Raw genomic sequence first — 26183 nt, 5'->3', positions numbered from 1 at the left:
CAAAATAAATCAGGACCATATTATGCTTCAATTTTCGGTCCACGTCCTTGGTATTTTGGCATAACATGATCAACAGTAGGAATTGAATAAAAACAAACACCTTTTTTCTGTTTTTTGATGTTTGTTTCTGAACAAATATTAAATATTGGTTCGTTTTTCTAATGTTCCCTAGCCTACAGGAGAAATCAGGACCATGTAGAAATAAAGAAGGTGGAGGACTTTAAGTACTTTAAGTAGTAGCCTAGGGTCAACATTTCAGAGCAATGTAGAGTGTGGAAAAGAGGTGAAGAAACGAGTGCAAGCAGGTTGGAATGGGTGGAGAAAAGTGTCAGGTAGGTGTGATGTGTGATAGGAAAGTATCAGCAAGAATGAAAGGGAAGGTGTACAAGACGGTGGTGAGACCAGCTATGTTGTATGGTTTATAGATAGTCACACTGAGAAAAAAGACAGGAAGCAGAGCTGGCGGTAGCAGAGACTAAAATGTTGAGGTTCTGTCAGGGAGTTAGATGGCTTGGACACATGCAGAGCAGGAGGTATAGAGAGTATATTGGTAGAAGGATGTTGAGAACTTTAGGGTGGAATAACTGCCAGGCAGGACTCAGGCCTAGAGGAAGACCAAAGAGAATATTTATGGATGTAGTACTAGTGAAAGAGGACATCAAGTTTGTTGGTGTGAGAGAAGAGGAGGCAGAGGAAAGGGTGAGATGGAGGCAAATGATTCGCTGTGGCAACCCGGCCTGAAGGGAAAAGCCTGTCATTCAATATTGACATTAAAGATTGCCAGTCTTTATTACTGGCCACAAGTGGAAAGCCCAAGCTGAGGTTGAGTGGTTGTTAGGCTGTAACACCAAAAACTTGTTGGCAGAGATAGTCCAGACAGGAAGGACAGGACTAGGGTGGGGAGAAGCACACAATGTTTCTGATCCAAGGCCAACCGGAAAGAGAGGAAGGAGATGGAGGTGTCAGAGGTTACGAGGATGGAGGAAAAGCGCTACAAGATCAAGGTTGTGTTGTGACATGGGCTGGCCGACAATTAAGGAAGCTGGACAACCTGGGAACTTTGAGGAGTTGTCAGAAAATCAGTTGGACAGACTTACAATTTCCCACAGACAATTTAAGGCACAGCTTTCTCATCAAGTCAACTTGTTACACATTCTCCTCTGAACCTTCACCAATGGCTTGGAACGAGGAATGGTACTGTATTCGGTCTGCAACACTTTCAATGCAATTCGGTTTGTTTCACAAACTAACATAATTAGGGGGTGGCAGTGGCTCGGGAGGAGGTAGAGAAGCTGCTTTGGTTTGGAGTCTGAAGAAGGTTTCCAGTTGGAGCCACGGCTCTTCCTGGATTGGTGTTCGAAGTGTCCTTGAGCAAGACACTGAACCCCTAATTGCTTCTGATGAGCAGGTTTGAGCCTTGCTTGGCTGTCTCTGCCGTGTGATGAGTGAGTGAGTGAGTGAGTGAGTGAGTGAGTGAGTGAGTGAGTGAGTGGATGAACGTATTGCACATCGTAAAGCACTACGTAAAAAGACAGATGGCGCCATGACCAGGTCCTGAGAAAAGGTGGCAGAGGTGCTGGAGGGGCGTAGACAGGATAGAATGGTATAAGTTCTACCACCCCAAGGGGAACATCACATTATGGTTGTCAGGGAAGGCTGAGAATGAAGCATCAGGCCAAGCAAAATGCCCAGGCTCTATTTCCTCCTACTAGGAATGAAAGATGAGAGTTGATCTCAGCAGGCAGCTCTGGTTCGCCAGTGACTAATGAGATTATACCACCACGTCTCTCCACCCCCCTGACATTGTAGTGTGGTCCACCAAGGCAAACGCTGAATTCCTCAGTGAACATAATAGTACCGCTGGCATTGGAGGAGACAGGCACTAAGTTCTGCTGAATTCCTCAGTGAACATAATAGTACCGCTGGCATTGGAGAAGGCAGGCACTAAGACTGCTGAGTGCCAGGAGGCTGGCTGCTGGTCAGATAAACTGCAGGCCGTTACTACAGTATGTGCTTTATTGTTGACATTTTTATTGAATGGATGAATCGCTTGAAATGAATCATCTCGTGTTCACGTGGAGTCCTTATGACACAATAAATAAAACAAAGCAAACAAACAAAAGCTCTCCCCCATGCGCCACGCCACCACCTGCACAAAGATACATAAATAAAACACGAAAGAAAGAAAGAAAGAAAGAAAGAAAGAAAGAAAGAAAGAAAGAAAGAAATCACTCCAATCAGCTCCAGAGAGAGAACTGCATGATGCAGGTGTGCTCTGTGCACTCTGGACTGCCAAACATGATGAATGTCCTGGCCTGTCAGGCCCTGTACAGCAGATGGTCTGGTCCAGCCTGCATCACTGAGGACCACGAGATGTAACGTCGTCCTGGTCAATGAACATGAGAGCTGCTTGCATCATGGAACACATATACATTATCATCGCTGTCAGGCAGAAACCTCTTATCTCCATATTTTAACTTTTTATGTTTTTTTTTCTCCTTTTCTTTTTGCATAAATTAAAATGAACACCCTACTACAGCCACACAAAAGTCATCAAAAGTAGAAGATGTGCAGATCTGCTGTTGCTGTTTTTGTATTTGAATCCTGAAAAGCAGCTTTGGACATTTGAGGTTTTCACCCGACAGAGACTATATACACATATTATACCTCGGGGAGGTATAAGCACGCACGCACGCACGCACGCACGCACGCACACACGCACGCACGCACGCACGCACGCACGCACACACACACACGATATATACATACATACATACACATTATGTATTCCCCACCGAGTCAGAGCAGTGGTCTGAAACAGGCCACTGAGCAACATGATTAGTTCATGTATGTAAGCTACAGCCAGGGAACACTGAAAGAAATGTGCTGCCTCTTGCATTCATGTTCCATTTTCCACTAAACTGAACGCTTTAATGAGTCCATCTTATATCTCCAAAATAATTTGTTTAAGACATACTATCTACTGTAAGTACATCTGTGTATGTGTGTGTGTGTGTGTGTGTGTGTGTGTGTGTGTGTGTGTGTGTGTGTGTGTGTGTGTGCGTGCGTGCGTGTGTGCGTGCGTGCGTGCGTGCGTGCGTGCGTGCGTGCGTGCGTGATCACACCAGAGCTGTGGTCTGTCTATGTTGAAGATACAAGCAGCGAGAAGGAATGTAAGCATCTATTGTGGAAAATAATTCATGTGTGTGTGTGTGTGTGTGTGTGTGTGTGTGTGTGTGTGTGTGTGTGTGTGTGTGTGTGTGTGTGTGTGTGTGTGTGTGTGTGTGTGTGTGTGTGTGTGTGTGTGTGTGTGTGCGTGCGTCAATAATAGGCTACTCACAATCATTAGGCCAGTGGTTCTCAACCTGTGCACATACAGTATAAGGTCCAGATATGACAGTGAAGTGACTTTAAGGACTTTTAGGACCTTTTTAATTAATCAAAAAAGAAAATAGCAGATCTACAATCTCACAACGCCTCGCAACTGACCTGTTGTGGGCTTTTAGATCTGCTATTTTCACAATATATGATTTATCGGTAGAACAGAATCAAACTAAATGTAATGACTCAACTCTTACATTCCAAGTGCTCATCAGGGTGGATTGAAACATTTGATTATTATGATTATTTCCCAAAAGAAACTGATTCGACTATATTTCTCGGCCTAAAGCTCATGACCCACCCGAGATGGCTCAGGGTAGAAGACAGGGTTAAGCAATTGCAAATGGGATTGGTATTTAAGACAGTCAAAGGAGCAGTGCCCTAAATACACTCATATACCTGACTAACTACTTCTCCAAAGTGAGTGACACCCACAGCCACAATACTAGAAAGTGGAAAGAATGACAATGATCTGGTACCATGACCCAAACATAGAACAAACGTGGGAAAATTCTCATACTACTCTGCCACCAAAATGTGGAATGCCCTGACACCATCATTAAAATATGTAAATCACTGGTTTCTTTCTAAACTATCAGGAGACCACTGTCGACATTTTTCCCCTTTCTTTTATTTATTTATTTACATATAGTGTTTTGTATTTGTTGTGCATATATTATTATATATATTTTTGTATGCTACATTGATTAATTGAATGCATATAGGTCCAGGACCACAATGGAAACAAACTTTTTTGTGTTAGCCTTTTATTTTGCCTTAATGTCTGACTGTACCTCGTGCTGTTTATATTTCTGACAAATAAAGTATTCAATCATTCAATTAATATTTTTTTGGGGGGGAGGGGGAGGGATCACAGCCTGTCTGAAAAGGTTGGGAACTACTATTGCATTTTAGACGCAAGGCATAAAGTGGAAAGGGAAAGTCACATTTTGAGTTCACCAACCAGGATCCGCCACACGGTGGCGGTGATGTGCACATCATCATCCGAACACACCACACATTACACGTACATCCATGAATGGGACCAGACAGCAGTCCGCGGCTCCAGCAGTGATCTGTCTGGGAGGAGGAGGAGGAACCTCAACCACTGCACAACACAACTACAGAAGTGCTGAAGGCGATTTCATTTTGTGCAACTCGAGTCGACACACAGCTCAGTGCTTCAGGCAGTGTGTTGTTAGCGGGGACACACTTTCCGTCGATACTTCCTCAACTCACATTTAACTACAGCGCTAACAGGAGTCACGTTGCACACAAACTAGACGCTGTTTTGTCCTGCGCTTTGGCTGCTTGTGTCTGCTAAAACAAAGGAGCGGACGCGCTGCTGTAACGTTACGCTAACATTACTAAAACAACACTAACACAACTGTACTTCTGCTCTAGTCTGGAATTGATTTATTATCTCCGGTTTTTCTTTTTCTTAAATAACGAAATGTAAACGTGGAGGAAAGAAGACAGGGATCCGTTCAGAGACTAAAGGAGATCTGGGGAGGAATCCAGTTGGATCTCCAGTCTGCTTTTTATTGTCCCATAAAGATCATCTTCCATATCTTCTCTCTCTGCGCAACAGTAATGGGGTGAGTTGAACAACACTTGTAAAATGCTTCTTCTGTTCTGTGCTCCAAGGTTGAATGCTGCGGGGCTTCTTCTGTGTGTATGTATGCCACGTCGTACGACGGTGTCCCTTGGATGAAAAATAACTGATTTATACAAAGCAAACAAAGTCGTTTAGATCCAGAGGACAGTGGGGGACACCCTGCGTTTCCTGAAATGTCAGCAGTGAAAATGGAGAAGTGGGGTTTTTGATTTGTCACTTTCTATTGCTGCACAATAATCCTCAGCATTAACTATGATGAGAGGGCGCAAAATGTAACCACATCATCCAAATGGACCCGGTTTACGGGTCCATTTGGTTTAATCTTGCTAAATTGGCTACATTTTGTACTTGTGTGGGTTCCGTTTTGGATTTAATCCCGGTGGTTCTCAATATGCGGTCTGGGGTCCCGCAGGGGTCCACTGCCCCCATATGTAATTACAGAACATACAAGTTAAGAATGAGTACGGTAACTATTTAGATCCGTTTCACAGACAGACAGACAATTACAGAGGTCACACAACAGCCTATAGCCTTGGAAGATCATCATCATCTGTCATAATAATGACATGAAATATGTCATCTTGTATGGAGGCTATAAACAACAGACTATGCCCCGTGGTCTACAGTTAGAGTAAGACCATTATCACCCCAAATCATATCAAGTTCTTAATAATGAAGATGTTCAGAGATAAAACATTTTTTTAATCAAAAGGGGGAGTCCCTTCCCAGGATTAGATGATCTCCCTTTCACACACAGCATTTTCGTGGTTCTCATGCTCAAAGCGGGCCCCGGGGGCCCCCAGGGGTCACTGCATGGGGGGATTCCAAGGCGTCTGGGGGCCCCCAGGGGTCACTGCATGGAGGGATTCCAAGGGGTCTGGGGGCCCCCGGGGGTCACTGCATGAGGGGATTCCAAGGGGTCTCCAGCAAAATGAGTCAATATTGCATCACGTCAGTTTAACCACTTTAACCCTATTACAGGCTATTTGAAATAGCTATTTTAACAATTATTGTCCCTGACATAAACTATTTTCAGATGGGGGTCTTGTCTGTGGCCATTAATGCATATTAATTCGGGGGTCTTTGACATGAAAAAGGTTTCAGAACCATGTGTGGAATTTATCCCATGTCAGTTGGACCAATAATGCCATGGATATTTAAAAATGTAACATGTTGTATTTCCACGAGAGAACCTGACCTCATTTCATCATGGGTCGATGACAATGTCCTTTTCCACGGTGGCAGTTAAGTGACCGCAGCATTAGCTTTGATATCCAGGACTGTGGGTATATTTATAAATGTGATTGCTTTTAAAATGCTTGAATGCATTCCCGTTCATCCCATAATGGTGCGTGCACACAACACACACACACACACACACACACACACACCGACCGTGCGTATTGATTTGTCTGTTCCAGGACAATACTAAACATAAAATACACAAATTACATTTAAAGGCGTAATATGTAGCTTTGCGCCGTGTTTACATAACGCAACAATAAATACATTTCTTTACCCATCACCCCCCTCTATACCAGCAGCAGTTATCAGCCACTGGATACTGGATAGTGTGGTGGTGTTTATCTGCATAAACACACTGTCCTCTCGCTCGCTGTATTTTGTCGTTTTCACTGTTTTTTTTTGTTAGACCGGGATGTTTCAGGGCAGCCTAAACAAACTGTAAAAACACCAAAAAATAGCAAGAGAGAGGGCAGTGTGTTTCTGCAGGTAACCACTCCAGTGGCTGATAACGGCTGGTATGGAGGCAGATGATTGGGTACAAATATTAGTTTTGTACTAAATAGTAATATAGGACAAAGTTACATACTCCGACATAGGGACATAGGGACTCCGAGGTTCATGTGGTTAATGTAATAAACTATACTAGTATACATGTAAACAAAATGCAGATTTGTTTTCTAACTTGAACTAAGAACTTGAACTTGAAGAGTGCCTTGGATTTTGTTTTGTTGAGAGGCACTAGCCCCTCCTATGTCCAGCTTTGAGGGTTTGTGTAAACACAAACATTGAAGACAAAAGTGAGGACGCAAATTGTGATTGGCCAGAATGAGATGATGTATGATGCCGTGTGATGATAAGAGCGCCCCTCACTTCACACGGACACAGGTGTGATTTTTTTTATATATGGATATTTTCCCGCCATCTGAGCCAAAGAGCATCTTCTAACAAGTCTTGAACGGTGTAGCCCTTCTTTTCTCTCTCTTCTGTGCGGTCAGGTGTATGTAACTATGGAGTGTGTTTGACTGCTCAGGCCGCTGCATGTGAGGCCTCGGTGAAGATAAAGCCATTAACAGTGATAGATCTATGCCTCGTTAAATTAATAATGTGATGAGATTTAGTCCTCCTGCGAGAGAGGAGCCTGTGAGAGAACAATGCGAGATGGACTGAAGATGCTGATGAGCCACTTCGTCTCTTGCCTCTTTATAAAAGGCCCTGAAAGAAATCATGAATTGTTTTGCTGGAATAATAAACTAACCTTGTTTAACTGAAAGAAAAACGTTGTCCCCATTTGACGTTCTTCTCCTTCCTCCTCCTCCTTCTTGTGCTGCAGAAAAGGAGTCGTCTAGGACTAGGAGGTGTAAAATGATTCCGCTACATCGAGAGAGGTACACCCGCTGGGTGCTGCTGCTGGCACCCCGATCTGTGTTGTGCTTTTTATTTTTTTCATCTTGTCAGTTCCGCCATCTCATTCCTCATTAGCTCTATCTGTGTGACATACTACACTGTAACCAGAGGCTATATGGTTTTATGTGGTCACGATATTTATTTAGTAGCATTGGAAGTACTGGTAGCAGCCGCAGCTCTGTGGTCTTGTGGTTAGACTGTGGTGTCCGACTGGGAGGTCGGGATTCAATCCCCGGCTGGGTCATACGAGTATCCAATTCATTTTCCCATAGCTTTGTTTGATTGGCTCAGCAGCAGATTTGAACTGTTAACTTAACACGCATGAATGTGTCATGTGATTCCAGTTCAAATCTGCTGCTGAGCCAATCAAAACACTTTATATCTATGGGAAAATAAACTGGATCAGTAACCGGGTATGCCACCTTCTGAAAACTGGGACTACAGTTACGCACAGAGCCGATTGGGTTTGTAGTTTGTACCCTGTGTGACATGGTAGCGTCATGTCCAGGGGGTGTACTTGTACGCCGTGTGACATTCTGGCATCATGTCCAGACCAGGGGTATACTTGTATATCAAGATGGCTCACGCTACAGAAACAGGAGATATTAGCTCCTGACCTATGGGGCTATACATGGCTCAAGGAAACCTTGGTTCTCAATGCTACTTACTTATTTATTAGTGGAAGGAACGACTGTGAACCACAATACTATGGGCCCTTCCTTGAAGCCTGACTCATACTTAGTGGTGTGGCAGGCAGTGTGACAGTGTCACATGCTGACAATGTCAGATCTACAAGCTCACGACACGTTGCGAAGCAACTTTCGTGAGCTTGTGGATCTGCTGTTTTTGGCATGAGACCGCAGTGGTTGAAGACCATTGGTTTAGGCTTTATCCAGATGTGCAGAGAATTCTCACCACATTTTTCCTCTGGATGTAGAACGTGTTCAATTAAGTGGCCGATGTGTCAGGGTGAGAGGATGTGCTGTGATGGAAAGGTCAAAGGGTCAATCCCCACACTAGCCCAGGTGAAGCAAGCCGGGGAAGCAATAGGCGAGGGGACTCGCCTATTGTTAGTCCTGTCTTCGGTGTCCTTGGTGATGTGCCCCCCTCTCATTAGTCTCTGTGTGGGTCCGCCATGGGTCTGAAATGTAAATATGTGCGATACAAATATTTACAGTACACAGCAATGCATCAATGAGTTCACCCCCTCTGGAAACCCAACACATTCTGCAATGTCTCTCTCTCTACAAATAAGACATTTCTGGTGTTACTTTCATGTTCGTTTTTGTAAATGAATGCCCTGCTTGATCATACTGAGCTTGTCGATCTGCTACTTTTGCTATTTTGAATTTGAATCCTGAATCCTTTTGGACATATGAGGTTTCCACCCGATAGAGACGATGTGATGGAATTGTATAGAAACTGATTATCATTTACCAATGGAACAGGGAATTATTGATATGTCTGATCATAATGTTGAAACTTGAAAGGAAATGTTGCAAAAATTAGTATACCCTCCTAGAAGTTGTAAAATAAAATATTTTCAGAATTCGGTTTTGCTTTAAATAGCAAATAGTTTAGATTTTTTTTAAATTAATTTGGAAGGCAGAAATACTTCTTGTGGAAATGGAAACATATTTGGTTAAAGTTATGCGTGCATATAACTTTAGTTGTTAGTTGTGCTTGCGAGCGTGCGTGCGTGCGTGTATATATGCCTCTCAACAATCAAACAAAGTAATTGGTTGCAGCCCTGCATGCAATGGAAAAGCACCACAATAGGTCACTGCTGATTTGTGCGATATGTACAAGGTCACACTTTAGCTCCTGTAGTGTGTGTGTGTGTGTGTGTGTGTGTGTGTGTGTGTGGGAGAGGGGCTCATAGTGGTAGAGCGTGTACCTGTGGAGAACTGTGGGAGCACATCAATCATCAGGGCTCAGGAGATCATCCCGCAGCAGAAGAAGCGGTTGGCTCCATGCGGAGAAGAAAAGGCTCAGTGCACTGCTGAAAAGTCATGGAGGACATGATACCACCTCCTAACACTATTTCTCAACCTGTGGTGGGCCGGCGCGGCGGGGTCCCCAGATGACAGTGAAATGACAATTTAAGTCACCCACAAACTATACTATGAAAACCGGTCAAACATTGGCCAAGTTGTCAAATAATATAAGTGTTGCGAAGGCTTTCACTTAGAGTTCCATATATGGGATAACCCATAGTCCCATATATGGAGACAACAGCGCTATCCAGCGCTGACATCAGATTAATGTAGAAACTCTACATTAATCCAACAAAGATGGATATACACAGTGGTGACATCATCGTAACACTAGACTTGCACAGCATAAAAGGCGGCTCCCATGGCTTCTAAACCTGTGATTCCAGGCAACGCACGCGGTATCTCCAACAGGTCAACATATACGAATCAAGGTATCTGGCTTTACAACCCATATACCTTGAATGGCTTGTATTACCTTGGGTACGAGTCTTCTAGATGAGACAGAATAACTGGCTAATGGCTAAGCAACTCGTAGAGCATTGAAGTAGAGGTTTCCACATCCCGGTTAAGTTCGTATCGAACACCACTGTAGTGGGTCCTAACGAAATAATCAGCACTGGTTCGAGCTATTTTACAATAAGAAAGAGGCAAATCTAATGAAAATAGCAGTTGAAATATAATTATTTTGGGGGGTCCCCAGTTGAAATATGGGGGTCGCGCCAAAAGAAAAATATTTTTTTATAATATAACTTAACATTAATACATGTTAATTACATCAACATTAATTTTAATCTTAAAGGACGACTTCACCCATTTTCAACTATATTCATATAATTGGTCCTCACTTAACATTTTTTGTATAGCCTGTCTGTGTCTCAGAGGAGGGCTGTTGACAGTACAGAAACTTGCCTGCCACTGTCATCTATTCAATTGGGAATCTAAATTAGATTAGTTAATGGAAAGAAGGGTTTCTATTCCTGGAGTGTTCGCATGCTATAATGGAAGACATTGTGCTCACGTTAATAGTACAAATCTAATAATCTGCATAATGTCATGTCACCGGTAGGTGTGACAGTGTCCACACTACAGCCTCTAAACCTAGAGGTAGATTTGTTTTAAATCATTTTATCATGAGCATCAGTGAGGACCAATTATATGAAGATGAAATCTTCCTTTAATGTAGTTCAGTGTTACATTTTGATTGATTCAGTGAATATCTCATAGAAATGTGTTTAATTGCAGGCATTTACAGCAGTGCATCAAATTAAGAACGCCGAGTGGATGAGACACAAAAAAGGCTTAAAGTTTCTGTTGTGGTCCATTAAACATTCAACACTCAATCAACTAGACAGACAACAAAGTGCAACAAACAACGATACACTATAAAATGTCAAAATATACACTGTATGTTAACACTGAGGATATTTAACTGTTCAGAGAGGGTGTATTCATTCATTTATGCTGTGTATGTACTGTATACAGTAGGAGCAGTTGATCTGCACAGAACTCGCAAAACCGCTGTGTGTGGGTGTGTGCGTGCACTACGTTTATTACTATACTTGTGAGCGCCAAATGTACCCACGTCCCACAAGTATCGTAGAATCTGAGAAATATACATTGTGAGGACCATTTTATGGTTACAATGTTTTATTTATTTATTTTTAGTTAGGCTTACACAATTATAGGAAAAGATTCCGTTTTAGATTTGTAAAGCTTATAGTAGGTTTGAAGGTTGGGGTTAAACTTTGCCTATTTTATATGTGGTAGTAGTGTGAACTTGTAGATCTGCTATTTCTCCACTACCTTTCAGCTAAGTTCTGCTATTTTTGCTATCCTCCTAAAAGGTTGATATCCTCACAAGTATACTGTCCGTAATACTTACATAGTATGTGTGTACTGTATTACCATGTCTACACAAGTATAGTAGAATTGTTATTGGGTTTAGGAGTAGACATTTACAGGTTAGGTTTAGGGGCTGTGACTAGAGTACAACATGATTTATAGTTTTTATACATAGTTGCGTGCCAGTGTCACTCACCGGACAATAGTCGATCTCCAAGTTCACAATGCGTTGTGAGCTTGTAGATCTGCCATTTTTAAGCATGATGGCATTCATAAAATCATCATGCTAAAATGTTAATGTCCTCACAAGGTGTGTGTGTGTGTGTGTGTGTGTGTGTGTGTGTGTGTGTGTGTGTGTGTGTGTGTGTGTGTGTGTGTGTGTGTGTGTGTGTGTGTGTGTGTGTGTGTGTGTGTGTGTGTGTGTGTGTGTGTGTGTGTGTGTGTGTGTGTGTGTGTGTGTGTGTGTGTGTGTGTGTGTGTGTGTGTGTGTGTGTGTGTGTGTGTGTGTGTGTGTGTGTGTGTGTGTGTGTGTGTGTGTGTGAGTGAGTGATCAGTTAATGTGCTGCATAATGCCATGGTGTGTTGATCATCTGCCCTCCCAACTGCTGAAGGACAAAATACTGCTTTGTAAAGCCATATTCATGCTCCGTCGCATGGCGGTGTTGCGCACCGAAAATAGCAGACCTATGAACTCACAACGTGTCGCAGATGCAACACATTGTGAGCTTGTAGATCGGCTATTTTTGGTGCAGGACACCGCCATGGGTTGAAGTATTCTAATAAATCGGGCTTACTGCTCTGAAGAAGACACCTCTGGCTCTCTCTCCCTCTCTTGCTCCCCCCCTCTTTCTCTCTCCTTCCCTAGTTCCTTCTCACTCTCTCTCTATCTCTCTCTCTCTCCTCCCCCCTCTTTCTCTCTCCTTCCCTAGTTCCTTCTCACTCTCTCTATCTCTCTCTCTCTCCTCCCCCCTCTTTCTCTCTCCTTCCCTAGTTCCTTCTCACTTTCTCTCTCTCTCTCTCTCTCTCTCTCTCCCCCCCCCCTCTTTCTCTCTCCTTCCCTAGTTCCTTCTCAGTTTCTCTCTCTCTTTCTGTCATCGTCCCCTCCCAAACAAAACGAAACAAAACTTGTATTGTTCACATTTTCATTTCCTGACACTACTGCAGTGACTCAATGTTGGCTGACCCTCAGTCACTGTGCAGCTCAGGGATGGGACCAAAATGTCATGTCACCATTATTGTGGCCAAAATAATTGTGGATTAACAATATTATATTATCAATAATCAAAGACGGAGCCAACTCGGTTCTGGTCCAGACAGGATATGCAGTTCAGCAAATGCAAATTGATCCCAGTGTATGATGGACAATTTCACCATACATTTGCCTTCTAATGATAGATTACAGTAGTCTGACAGGAAATGGGGAGAGAGATGGTGCAGTGACATGCAGCAAAGGTCATTGGGATCGGGACTCGAACCCGCGACATGCTGTCAAACTGGATTACCAGCCTAGACAGCTACGCCAGCCGCCCGGGCTGTGAGTGTTTTTTTATTGCGATATACGATAATAGAAAATTATCGGTACCCAGGCTTTTATTTTCGTTCGCGTTCGGCTCAAGAGAGTCATTTCCTGGTCTAGGATAAGGAAGCTTTGAAAAGGAAAGGACATGGTCACGTGACTGGGCTGCGCCATGACACTTTCATGGATGCTTTCATGGGAGCCAAACTACACCTGGAAGTTCGGCAGAATGCACTGGAGTCGATGAGAGCTCAGTGACCAGCTCATGAACAAACACTATTTCTGAATGACTGAGACCTTTTGTAAAGTAATCGCTTCTGGAAAACAACAGAAGACATATAACACATTATTGTCTCCACCAGGCCGAAGGCATGGGGAGAGAGTATGTTTTGCACTCCGTCCGTGTGTGTGTCCGTCCGTCCGTGTGTGTGTCCGTCCGTGTGTCCTTCCGTCCGTCCGTTACCAGCTAATCTCCGGCACCGTTAACCCGGTCGATGCCAAACTTTGCACACACACTCCCTAGATGCCAACGATGAACCTCTGCCCCGCATTTTCCAGAACGGCCTGTTATAGCGCCACCATGAGGCAGCTTTTCACATTGTTTACCTAAAACTGCACCGATCTGCGTGAAACGTTGCATGCACACTCCCTAGAGGCCAAGGACAAACCTTTGACCTGCATTTTCCGCATCTGCCTTTTATAGCGCCACCAGGAGGCCGAATTTTGTAAAACACATTTTTGGATATTACTCCTCCAGATTCTGTCCAAAAATCTCACAAATCGTTACACAGTATCTCTATGGTCATGTGCTCAAGTCGGATCTGTCCGATATTTCATATTCCATCCTGATTGGCTATAATTGGCTTTCATAGTTTGCAAGATTGCCCCGTTTTGAACAAAAGCCTCAAATCATGAACGCAGCATGCAATTTACGTCAAATCTTTCACACATTTTCTTACTAGGCTGAGGAATATATCCCACCCTTTTCACATTGGCCTGTTATAGCGCCACCAACAGGTTGATTTTTGCAAAACACATTTTTGGAACAAAATGCCTCAAATCATCCAATTGCCATCAAAGGCAAACATATTACTTATTTATATTACTCCTAAACATTTTGCCAAACATCTCACACAGTCCTATCCTCCTGGTGGAGACCTGTGCCCAGAAGGGCACTTTTTCTAGTTGTCTGCTGTGTTGCTTTTCGATGTGTACACTGTGTCATTTTTATAGATGTATGGTATCTAAAGAGCACAAAGTACCTTTCTGAACGTGCCAAGTATCGCAAGACTTCCCACCGTTTCCTGTCTGGCAGCCAAATCTTGCGATACCTCTGAGCCAGAAACGATACCTGCTGCTGTTTAGATCCTCGGATAAAATGATATACTGTGCACTCTGTGCACATCAAATCTGATTGGTGAACCAATATTCTCCAGCGGTTGCTCCAGAAAGCAGGCTGGCTAGACCAGGCTATATGTTGTTACCTACTACTGAATCTCAATTTCCTCAGTTCCCAGAAAAATTATAATTGGATCTTGGATATTGTTATTTTGACTCAAGGGGTGTAGTTATAGCAGGGACAGATGAATGTCAAACATTAAAATGTGTTGAAAGTGGCCGTGCATTGAAACAATGTCAGTCATTTGTCACTCGCTGTTTCTAGACAGGCAGCTGAGCTGACATCTCTTTGCTCTAACCAGCCTGTCGAACAGACGTCTCTGAGCACTTGTTATTTTTCATGATGTCATTTTAGATGTGTCACCTGTGAGTGCAGTTAGATTAATTAAAATTCATAACAACAGAGAGAGCCTGCTCACAGAGATATCGCTGTTGTGTCGGGTCAAAACCTTGTTTGTGGGAAAAAAACTTTTCAGGAAATGTAAAAAAAACAAAACAATTACACCCGTGTGAAGTGAGGGGCGCTAATATATTAAAGTCTAACTTATGTTGATTAGGTGATGGTGATGTAAAACAAACGGTGCAAACACAAACACAAAACAAACATTGAACTAAAGACAAACATTAAACCTGTGTATATAAAAAAGAAAACATGCATTCCAATGGATCCAATGGAGTTATTGTTTCACTTGGACTTTAAAAAAAATCACACCCGTGTGAAGTGAGGGCCGCTCGCCGCTCTAATCATCGTACATCATCATCAAGAATGGTGGTCCCTTATTAGTCCCTTATTATTAAGGGTTCACATATGCCGATTTGTACAGATACATATGATGTAAATTCTCCATTCATTGTCAATGTTTGTGTTCAGAAAACACACACATTAAACTCTATAGCTGTTTATAGGAGGGGCTAGCGCCCCTCAAAAATCTCAGAAATAGCTAAGATCAGCTACAGACCAGTAGTTGTACTGTTGTAGATTGTCTATTTTTGCTACTTTTGTGACTACTGCAGTATTGACTAAGTAGTGCTTTCATTTACCAAAGTAAATCTCTATTATAAAGACATCCTGCTAGCGCCCCTCAAAAATCTCAGAAATAGCTAAGATCAGCTACAGACCAGTAGTTGTACTGTTGTAGATTGTCTATTTTTGCTACTTTTGTGACTACTGCAGTATTGACTAAGTAGTGCTTTCATTTACCAAAGTAAATCTCTATTATAAAGATTAAATATATGGAGTTACGAGGTTTCTGTCCGACAGCAACAGCATGTTGTCGCTGCACCTCCAGGTCATCATCAGTCACCTGTCTGTCTGTTGGTGAAACTCGGCTTGCTGCCGCTTCAAGCTTGTCTAACGCTTGCGTTCTAACATCCTGCTGCGTGGTTTTCATGTTTTTCTCTGTTTTTCTCTGTGTGATGATGTCAGTACGGTTTGATGTTGAATCCCTTGCAACAGTCACCTGTTGCTAGCATATGACAGTGACGCGCACTCGCGCGCGCACACACAGTCACACACACACACACACACACTGACACACACACACTGACAGTCTGACACGCGCATACACACAGGTTTGCACAGAAGAAAATTGCATCTTTTCAATTATCTTTCTTTTTCTCCTGCCTTCCATGTCAACTTGTCTTTAACTTGGACAGCATTTTGAAGCACAGCAGTAAACAGCCTCAGCTTTCTGCTTGTGATATGTACTAAGTACTAGTAGGGCAGCGGCTGGGCAGTATATCAAAATGATGATACCCATATCTATATTGTGATATATATATTTTATTTGCTATTTAACTAAGTTTTAATAGCTCTATATTCACATAGTAATCATTGTTCTAGAGTGTTTGTTCAGGAACGGGGCTCGCCCCTGTCTCTCCAGCTCAGAAACAGAATACATTTTCAGGTCAGGATGCCAATTGTATCCAATCAGAGAGAACTCATAAAGGATACAAGTAGATTGAAAACAAGTGCAATTGTAACCCAAAAAACATTAACAGAACAAATTGAAACTGGAACACTTTCATCAACACAGCTGTGTTATTTGCCCTGATTGTAATTGTATCTCGGTGGTCAGATGGTAAAGAGCACTGCCTCTAATGGGTTGATGCATGACAGGAGGGTTGATGCATGACAGATTCAGGGCAGCTCTCTTCCATTAAGTAGTGATTCATGATCAAACGTATTATTTTCTATTTCAAGGACCTTTTGTAACGAAAAGACCTTGTGCACTCCTACAAGGACAGGTGCGTCTGAGCCGGCAACCAAATGCGAATCATGAGAAGAAAAGGGTCCCGCACACTGTCTGATGTATACCTTCATCAGGTATACCTGATGAAGGTCGTTTAGACCGAAATGTTGTCATCTAATAAAACTACTGCTCTATAAGTGAAAGACAGTGTGTGGGACCCTTTTCTTCTCTATTTCAAGGACCCCCAGTTTGCTATGCATAAGGACCACGGAAGGACCCCCATAACTCTGAGAGTGTACGAATGGAACCGTCAATTTGTACACTCTCAGAGTTAAGGCTCATTCATAGTCTGGATTTTCGGTGGTGAGGTGACCCCCGCTCCGGTGGTGAGCTGACCACCGGATCTGAAATAACGTTGAGCGGTGGTGAGTAAAAACAGAGAGAAGGTCTGGGGCGGTGGCGGTGGTTTGCTCTTCACCACGGCTCGTGACGTCATGACTCATGTTGTAGTTCGGTGGTCACCTCACCACCGAAAATCCAGACTATGAATAATAGGCCGTGAGCCAGGACCCCAAATCTGGGGTCATCTGTACCGATGGGGTGAATAAGTCTCATAGTGATTTTTGGGAAGGTATACATCCCTAGTGCTAGGAAAAATGTGATAGCATTGCATCTGTGGTAGCTTTCTGTGTGTTATCACTCCATTTATAACCACATGCCAAAACTCAATTTTCAAAATCCGAATGGAGCATTCTACTTCAAACTGATGGTTCTCTCCTATTATTGATCATATATCTTTGAAGAATGGTTGGGATACAGCTCAGACTATATATTTCTCTGAAAAGTTGTTAAAATTAGCACATCTAGAAATGTTATCTATTACAGGAGAGACAACATATAGGGACTATATATTACATGAGACGTACTTCTGTTTTCATGAAAGATGCAGCACAAAGGTTCCCTCTGTAAATAACTGTAAATATTTAAAACCATCTTAGAACATAAATTCTAATGAAATGTTTTATGAAATTCAATAAACTAAATATAGTGTAAGTGTACAGTGTAAGTAATGCATAAGATAACTTTCCGTTCACCATTACATCACCTTTTAGTCCATTTGACACTTCTATCTGTTCAATACCAAACCTAATAATGCTGTTTCATATTACGTTTTTGTTGTTGATTTGTATTTGGGGACAATTTTAGCTTGGTTGCCCAAACTTTGGTAATTGGCATAATCAAAAAAGGCCTTTATATCAGGTCAATCTCACATGTTAAAGGTCTGGTCAATGAAACAGAAACAACTATTTCTATTTCTATAACAACTTATACTTATACATTTGTAATAATAGCATAAGAAAATATGATAATATTTATCTTTTGCAACTACATTCAATATCTGTAAGCTTCAACTCATAATCAGGAACATAAAATCAACCCACCACATCCCCCTAGCCCTCCTGATTGGCAGCAATATCTTACCCAAATCCTGATCTACCTCATCGTCTCTTTATTATCAACATCACTTCTCATTTGTAGCTTCAACATCTCATCAGGTGTCAGGTCACCCTTAGCAAAATGTGGATCTCCCATCCAAATTGTGTGACATCACCTGAACTTTCAAATTGAGCTTGGTGGTCTGCCACATTCCACTTGTATATGAGTACAACTGTCGTGGTACAACAGCAGCAACAGATTGTTACATTGTGACACCCAACTCACCCAGCACATCAGGGTAGTCTGGGAAGTTCCCTGCCAGCAAAGTATTTTGTGCTCTGATCTTGCCTTTGCACATGGATATGAGGTTGCACAGGACTGTCCCATTGAAGGTCGTTAATGTCAATGCATTATGTTTATGCACTGTCAAATAAGTCTACATCTATTCTATGGTAACATATAGCTGTATAGTCATATTATCCTGCTCATTACTGTGCACAAATGTATACATCTTTGTGTTTGAGCACAAATGCATTTTGAGAACCCCCACATTTTCAGTAAAGCGTGCACGCTGTGCGGCCCCCCACACACCATCATTCTACAGTTCAATCTAGTTGAATACCCCTGCTGTAGGTTACAACAACAAACAGCTGCATATCAATGGTAAGGTGAATACTGTGCATGTCAACCAGTGACCATACTGTATCTCCTGCATGCTTGGACACACCTGCTTATGAGACAGACATTGACCTGACCTTTAGCACATAAGATTGACCTACTTATAAGAAATTGATTTTATGTGACAGTTATTCTGTTCATTTTGTAATTGTAATGTTTTTACATAATGCAGTACAATAGAACATCACTTTGGGTGTGGTATGGACACCATTTTGGATTTGGCAATACATAATTAACTAGTGATGGGAGATTAATCGGCAAACACATCGGTATCGGACGATTTGAGTTGTTTTTAGATTAATCGGCATCGGTTTGATTAATCAGACCGATTACGTTTTTCAATAAACTTTTCCCTACTCCTTTTTCGAACATAGTAACTGCGAGAGTGAGGTCTAGCCAACACCAACTCGGGATTCCTGGATCGCTGCCCTCCACAATGTCCTATCCAACATCAGGTTATTGAGCTCTGCAGTGTTGTTAGCCAAGCTGTCGCGCCGCAGCACGTCTACATAGGTGGTACGCTTCTTTCCCCCCCTTGGCTTTGCCCTGGGTTTGGCTCCCATAGTCAATTTACTTGCCTCAAGTTCTGGGTACCTGACGCAGTGCCCTGCCAGCCTCATCCTTCTCTCTCTGACTTTGTCCATGACCCGTGGTAGGTCCCCATAGAAGAGGTCCACATTTCTGATGTGACACCTAGTGCCATTCGTAGCATTCTTGTGTAGACTCCATCCAGGGATTTTTCCTGTTGTACTGTGAGGGTCCATGTCTCGACAGTATCTATGAACAGCCGCCTCTTAAGGTCTTCTCCCATGTCTGATTTCCACACTCTCCTCATCCCGTGCAAGGCTTTCCAGGCAAGTGCTCTCCGAACCTTCAGATCCTTTTCAGTTGAGGCAGTCCAGGCCCCGAGGTACTTGAAGTCCTCGACTCGCTCGAGCACCGTCCCGTCTGCAGTGGCAATGGTTTTGTCCTCTGTGTTGACTGTCATTACCTTTGTTTTCTTGGTATTGAGCTTGAGGCCGAACTTGGACCTTGGCTCGAGTCTGGCTGTAGCTTGACTCTATCATCTGGACCAACTTTTCTGGAACTCCGTAGGCACGTAGAATACTCATGAGTTTCCCCCGGTGGATGGTGTCGAAAGCCTTTTGGAAGTCAATGAATGTGATCACCGCTGACAGGTTGCGCTCCCATACCCCTTCCAATATCCTCCTCAGTGCCAGTATCTGCCCGACTTTCGAACATAAACATAAGTTAAGGATTATGAAAGATCATTATTATTATTATTTTTGGACGTTTATTTCCTTTGTCTTTTCTCATTTATATTTTAACATGTTTGGAATAAATAAAAAAATGAAAATAATTAAATTAATGAATCGGTCTGTCTTTACAGATAAACAAGCCCAAAGTAACAGTTTGAACAGATCTACAAGCTCACAATATTATAAAGGTATTTAAGTTAGATGTGACTTGCCTAAGCCTGCAGTGCAGACACCCTGTTACATGTATTTTTCAGAATAGACAAAATTATAATCTTTCAATACAGAATGAGATCGACATTGGTAATATTGGTTATCGGCCATAACAGCAATTAATTATATCGGATATCGATATCGGCCAAACTGTCTCATCGGCACATCCCTATAATTAACTGATCACTTTCACTGATTCAGCCACATTCCTTTAGTCCTAAACCCCCAAATAATGATGTTATAGCCATTTTAAGCTCCTGGCAGCCATATTGGACGCCATCTTGAAAATGTATATTTTCCTATATTTTCAGTATATTCTTAAGCATGCCTAGATGTACCAGAACCAATTGGAAAAACCTTTTCTATCATTTTTGGGGGGTGTATTACTATTTTTTTTCATATTGATCCATGCAATTTTCGCCTAGTGTTATAAAATAAAATGCATGATAGCACTCATAAAGCTACCACGGGTGCAATGCTATCACATATTTTCTAACTCTAGACATGTATACCTTCACAAAAATCACTATGAGCCTTATTCAGCCAGATGGTACAGACCAACCCCCCTGGCTCACGGACTATAACGCTTTACAGACCTGCAAAGGTCCATTTGGTTACATTTGTACACTCTCAGCGTTACAGACTTGCAAAGGTCCCTTTGGTTCCAATTTGTACACTCTCAGACATGTAAAGGTATCAGTCATTTAGCTGGGCACCCCCCTGCCCACTGAAACCAACCCCAGACCGCACTTTGAGAAGCACTGCCATAAACGGACCAGAGCAGAGTCAGTGGATGTAACGGAAGACAGTAAGACACGGAGGGAGTGGACAGAAATGGTTCCGTCCTATAAAAGTATTTGTGAGGACCACTTATATGGAGATATGGTTGAAAATGGGCGAAGTGCTCCTTTAAGATAAGATAAGACCTTTATTGATCCCACGAGAGACATTCCGTCGCCAAGGACAGCACAGCAGTTAAGAAATACAGATTGTAGAAAGCACTGTACATACATTATGGTGGAAACGCATCACAGTTAAAGCAACACCACCATAAGAGGAAAAATACAAATATGCACAACATACAACAATACAATACTATTCACCGTCAGCAGTCCTTGTCGAACTGCTTGTTTCCTAGCAATTAGTCTACTGAGCCTTTGGTTCTCAAAGTGGGGTCTGGCGGGGACCCCCAGGGGTCCTGGGGGTGGGGGGGAGGATGGACGGATTGGAATCAAATTAACCCTTACTGGTCTGTAACTCTGAGAGTTTACAAATTGAACCAAAGGGACCTTTACAGGTCTGAGAGTGTACAAATTGAACCAAATGGACCTTTACAGGTCTGAGAGTGTACACATTGAACCAAATGGACCTTTACAGGTCTGTAACTCGAGAGTGTACAAATTGAACCAAATGGACCTTTACAGGTCTGTAACTCGAGAGTGTACAAATTGAACCAAATGGACCTTTACATGTCTGTAACTCTGAGAGTGTACAAATTGAACCAAATGGACCTTTACATGTCTGTAACTCTTGAGTGTACAAATTGAACCAAATGGACCTTTACATGTCTAACTCTTGAGTGTACAAATTGAACCAAATGGACCTCGGCCCAGCAAAGGTAGCTAATGTTGCATCACAATCATTGTAACCATTTCATCCATTTATACACTGGCTGTTCAAAAATTGTCGATCCACAGAACAAGCTTGTACATCTGCTTTTCTTGAACATTTCTAAAATATATCGAAAATGTTTGGAAACATTTAGATTATTATTATTTTTTTAACATAAATCTTCCCTGGCACAAACTCTTGTCAAAATGGGGATCCGTGGTCAAATACATAACTCGAATGGCCGGAGAAGACTTTGTGACGTTCAGGGCGGCGACTCGCTCGGTTGGTGCCTCTCTTGGCTCAAGTCCGCTTCAGACAGCGCGCCTCCACTCCGGGCTGAACGAAAACAAGCGCTCCCACTTCCCTCTCCTCCTAGGGAAACAATATTAGCATCGAGGGTAGGCCCCATGGGGAGCCCGCTTTCCTGGCCAGCCTGTTCCTTTAACTTTGTTGTATCAGAGCAGACTGTAAGCCAGCAGTTTGTCCATGCAGCGGCTGGCCTCTGGCTATTTTGGTCTTCAGTTGTCCAGTGTCAGGTTGCTGGTCTGGCTTTTAGACAGACCCAGGAATGTGACTGGCTGCAGGGTGTGTGTCTCTGTCTGCCTGCCTGCTCCCTGGGAGGGAGTGGGAACACGGGCACCCAGACACCTTAAAGCAATGTTCAGCGGTACAATGAACCCCCACATTTATGTATGTATTTGGCCGTGGAACCCATCTCAAAATATTTTGTGCCGGGAACACCCACACAACAACATGTGTGTCAAATATTCTAAAATTTTCAAATATTTTCAAGATTCCTTTGAAAATAGCAGATCGGCTGTAGCCGATAGCCAGTGTATATAGGGTTAAAGGTCGGACATATTTTTATAGAGACCCCCTGTAACCCCCTCAAAGAGTCCTGGGGGTCTCCGGACCTCGCTTTGAGAACCACTCTTTTATGTAGTGATTTTTCTAGGTTTAAACAAAAAGGTTTTTGTTTAAAAGTTATAGCTCTGAGTCATGACTCATTGTTATCCAGTGTTTGTTCAGTAACAGGGGTCTCTCCATCTGTCTAGGCATTTAATAAACCTGAATTACATTTTCAAGTGGACCTGGAGAGAGAACCCATTTACCAGCTTCAATTTTCTTGTGTTCCCAATTCCACTTTTGTCTGCACTCTGATTATATATTTTTTTCGTCTCTTCAATTGGCACTTGTTTTTCTTGTAGATTCCTGTAGTTATCTCCTCTCTCCTGTTGCAACGCGTTGTGAGCTTGACGCTTGTACACCTGCTATTCTGCTACCCTCGAATAGCGAATGTATTAAATAGTGCTGAAGTGGTTGATGTATGTTTTTTATTACGGTAATTATCTAAATCTGCAAAGTAACTAAAGCTGACAAGTAAGTAATTGTAGTGGAGTGCAATATTAATGCAATATTAATGCCTCTGAGATTTAGTATGAAGTACAATAAAATGGAAATACTCCTGTAAAGTAAAAGTAACACAACATTGTACCTTCAGAGCTTTAGTAAATGTACTTTCAAAGTTTCCACCACTGCCAGTAAAACACTGAAATGATTTGTTTGTATTGGGAGTTGATGAGAGTTGCGTTTGAATTTGTCAGGACTCACGAGTCAGGACATTTTGTGCTGTGTAGCGTTTAATACAGATTAGGGAAATGATGCAAAAAGGATCAGAAACCCAACCCAGCCTGGGCTGATGTTTCGCTGCAAGAACATTAATGGTTTCCAATGAATGAGTTCTGTTATGTACTGTGAGTTTGCTCTGTTTGGGACCTCTAAACAAAGCACTGAAAGCAGATATCTGTAATGAACTACACACCGATACCAATTCAAAAGCTTACGCTGTATACCTCCTGGGCCACTGAAAGAGAAAAGAAAAACTATGTTCGCAAATCGTTCCCCCACCCCAAAAAAAACTAAGTTTACAAAAAAAAGAGAACGCATTGCATCACAGATCTGCAATTTATCTGTGGAAATGGTTACATTTTATACAGGGTCTTTTATACAATATTTAACCTATGAAAAGTAAGGGCTTTGAAGTGACACTAAATCATAACCACATTGGATCCATCATCCATTGGAACACAGGTTCTGTTTTCCATTTCATGAAAAGTAACTTGGTCTTGGTTTCCACCCGACGGTGACGATATAGTATACATGACTGCAGCCTATACTGGCAGTGGGCAGAAGAACGCTAGCGCTGCTCAGTCAGTCCAGTGGTTTGAGAGATTAGGTCCAGACAGACAGACACACACATACTGTACACACACATTATACAGTATTTTAAATGCCTATCCCCCTTAGAGTCTGCACCGTCAAAACCACCATGTTTTCATGGTTCATTCAGGGTTTTGAACGTAATGCCCTGATGAGTCACGCTGCTCATTGCTTCTGTTTGTGTGAAGATAAGCGAGATGGAGATTCACACGCAGAGCTCCTGGTCTTTGAAACGAGCCCATGTCGGCTGCACTGCTGTGACAAAGTCACCGGACAAAATTACTCTGCCTTCGATTACACTGGCGATGGCTTGCAGATGAAACGTGTCTTGTTTGTTTGTTTGCCCTTGATAAATAAATATAAATGGATGGTTGTGTGAAGCCTGGAGTCCGACTGAGGATTACAGAGCTCACACTTCACGTTGTTCACTTGGACAGACCAACATAATCCCACCACCAGGTTCTGTCCATTAACACTATGAAGTAAAGTATTACGCCTAAACTACAAGCTACCTAAGAGTGAAATTAACCCACTGGCAGTGAATGACAAACTGATGACTTGGGCTACTCTTCTACCCACATTACTTGGTATACATTTTCCATGTATAGCAGATCTATAAGCTCAAACCGTGTAGATTGGCTGCTTCCACTATTAATCCTTTTTTATTATTATAAACTCATTAAATAGTATGTTATTTGTCATATCTGTCCTGTGCAACTTTTGTTTACCTAGCCTAAAAGCCAAACAGAGATTTTATTTGGATTATGTTCCAATGTTCACCGACAGGAATGCAATTAAATTGTTAATAACGCTTGCATTTTATTGATGTTCCTCCCACGTTATGACCTGTTTCACATCACTTGTATGCCATGCCTCAGTGATTCAGGAATGAGCTTTTATATTTGATGAGATATATAATCCATTTAATCCTGTGGAAGTTTTGCTGAGCTTGCATACTATGTCTTTTACTGTTGTACTGGGAGCTGACCAGTACAACCACAGTCTTTTACCATTAACAACCACAGTCTTTAATACTGTTGTACTGGGAGCTGACCATTACAACCACAGTCTGATACTGTTATACTGGGACCTGACCAGTACAACCACAGTCTGGTACTGGGAGCTGACCAGTACAACCACAGTCTGATACTGTTGTACTGGGAGCTGACCAGTACAACCACAGTCTGATACTGTTGTACTGGGAGCTGACCAGTACAACCACAGTCTGATACTGTTGTACTGGGAGCTGACCAGTACAACCACAGTCTGATACTGTTGTACTGGGAGCTGACCAGTACAACCACAGTCTGATACTGTTGTACTGGGAGCTGACCAGTACAACCACAGTCTGATACTGTTGTACTGGGAGCTGACCAGTACAACCACAGTCTGATACTGTTGTACTGGGAGCTGACCAGTACAACCACAGTCTGATACTGTTGTACTGGGAGCTGACCAGTACAACCACAGTCTGATACTGTTGTACTGGGAGCTGACCAGTACAACCACAGTCTGATACCGTTGTACTTGGAGCTGACCAGTACAACCACAGTCTGATACTGTTGTACTGGGAGCTGACCAGTACAACCACAGTCTGATACTGTTGTACTGGGAGCTGACCAGTACAACCACAGTCTGATACTGTTGTACTGGGAGCTGACCAGTACAACCACAGTCTGATACTGTTGTACTGGGAGCTGACCAGTACAACCACAGTCTGATACTGTTGTACTGGGAGCTGACCAGTACAACCACAGTCTGATACTGTTGTACTGGGAGCTGACCAGTACAACCACAGTCTGATACTGTTGTACTGGGAGCTGACCAGTACAACCACAGTCTGATACTGTTGTACTGGGAGCTGACCAGTACAACCACAGTCTTCTACTGCTGAAAGCTGACCTGTACAGCATTAGTATTCCACCACTTTTAACTTTCATTTTCTAAAGGGTTCTAAAATGGGAAAAATCAGCTATTGTTGCTATTTTTTGTGTGAAACTCTTGCACGGTGAACAAGGGCATTAAAAAACATACAAAAGCTGAAATATAGAGATGCAGGGCTTTTTGCCCAACAGCGACAATATGCTGTTGGCTTGTTTTAACTCATTCAAACTGGGAAAGCATTGTGTCTGTGACATGCCATGCTGTGAGCTTGCCTTGTACATTTATTTGAAA

The 26183-nt window shown here is 42.5% G+C and overlaps 1 protein-coding gene across 5 annotated transcripts in view; it reads left to right on the top strand.

Moving 5' to 3' along the window:
• Window positions 1-4415: 4415 nt before the first annotated feature.
• Window positions 4416-26183, top strand: part of LOC306926673 (homer protein homolog 3-like) — a 91682-nt gene continuing 69914 nt past the window's right edge. For 4 of the 5 annotated variants that reach the window (XM_079506064.1, XM_079506063.1, XM_079506062.1 and 1 more), the window contains exons 1-2: window positions 4416-4979; window positions 7575-7629. In XM_079506064.1, the coding sequence (XP_079362190.1) occupies window positions 7607-7629 (23 nt within the window). In that variant the 5' untranslated portion in view covers window positions 4416-4979; window positions 7575-7606. The remainder of the gene's footprint in view (window positions 4980-7574; window positions 7630-26183) is intronic. The other variant, XM_079506065.1, reaches the window with a different exon arrangement.

Source organism: Electrona antarctica (assembly GCF_951216825.1).
Source record: "Electrona antarctica genome assembly, chromosome: 7".
In the NCBI taxonomy this organism is placed as follows: domain Eukaryota; kingdom Metazoa; phylum Chordata; class Actinopteri; order Myctophiformes; family Myctophidae; genus Electrona; species Electrona antarctica.
The sequence above is the reverse complement of the archived record's forward strand: the minus strand, read 5'-3'. Positions and strand labels throughout refer to the sequence as shown.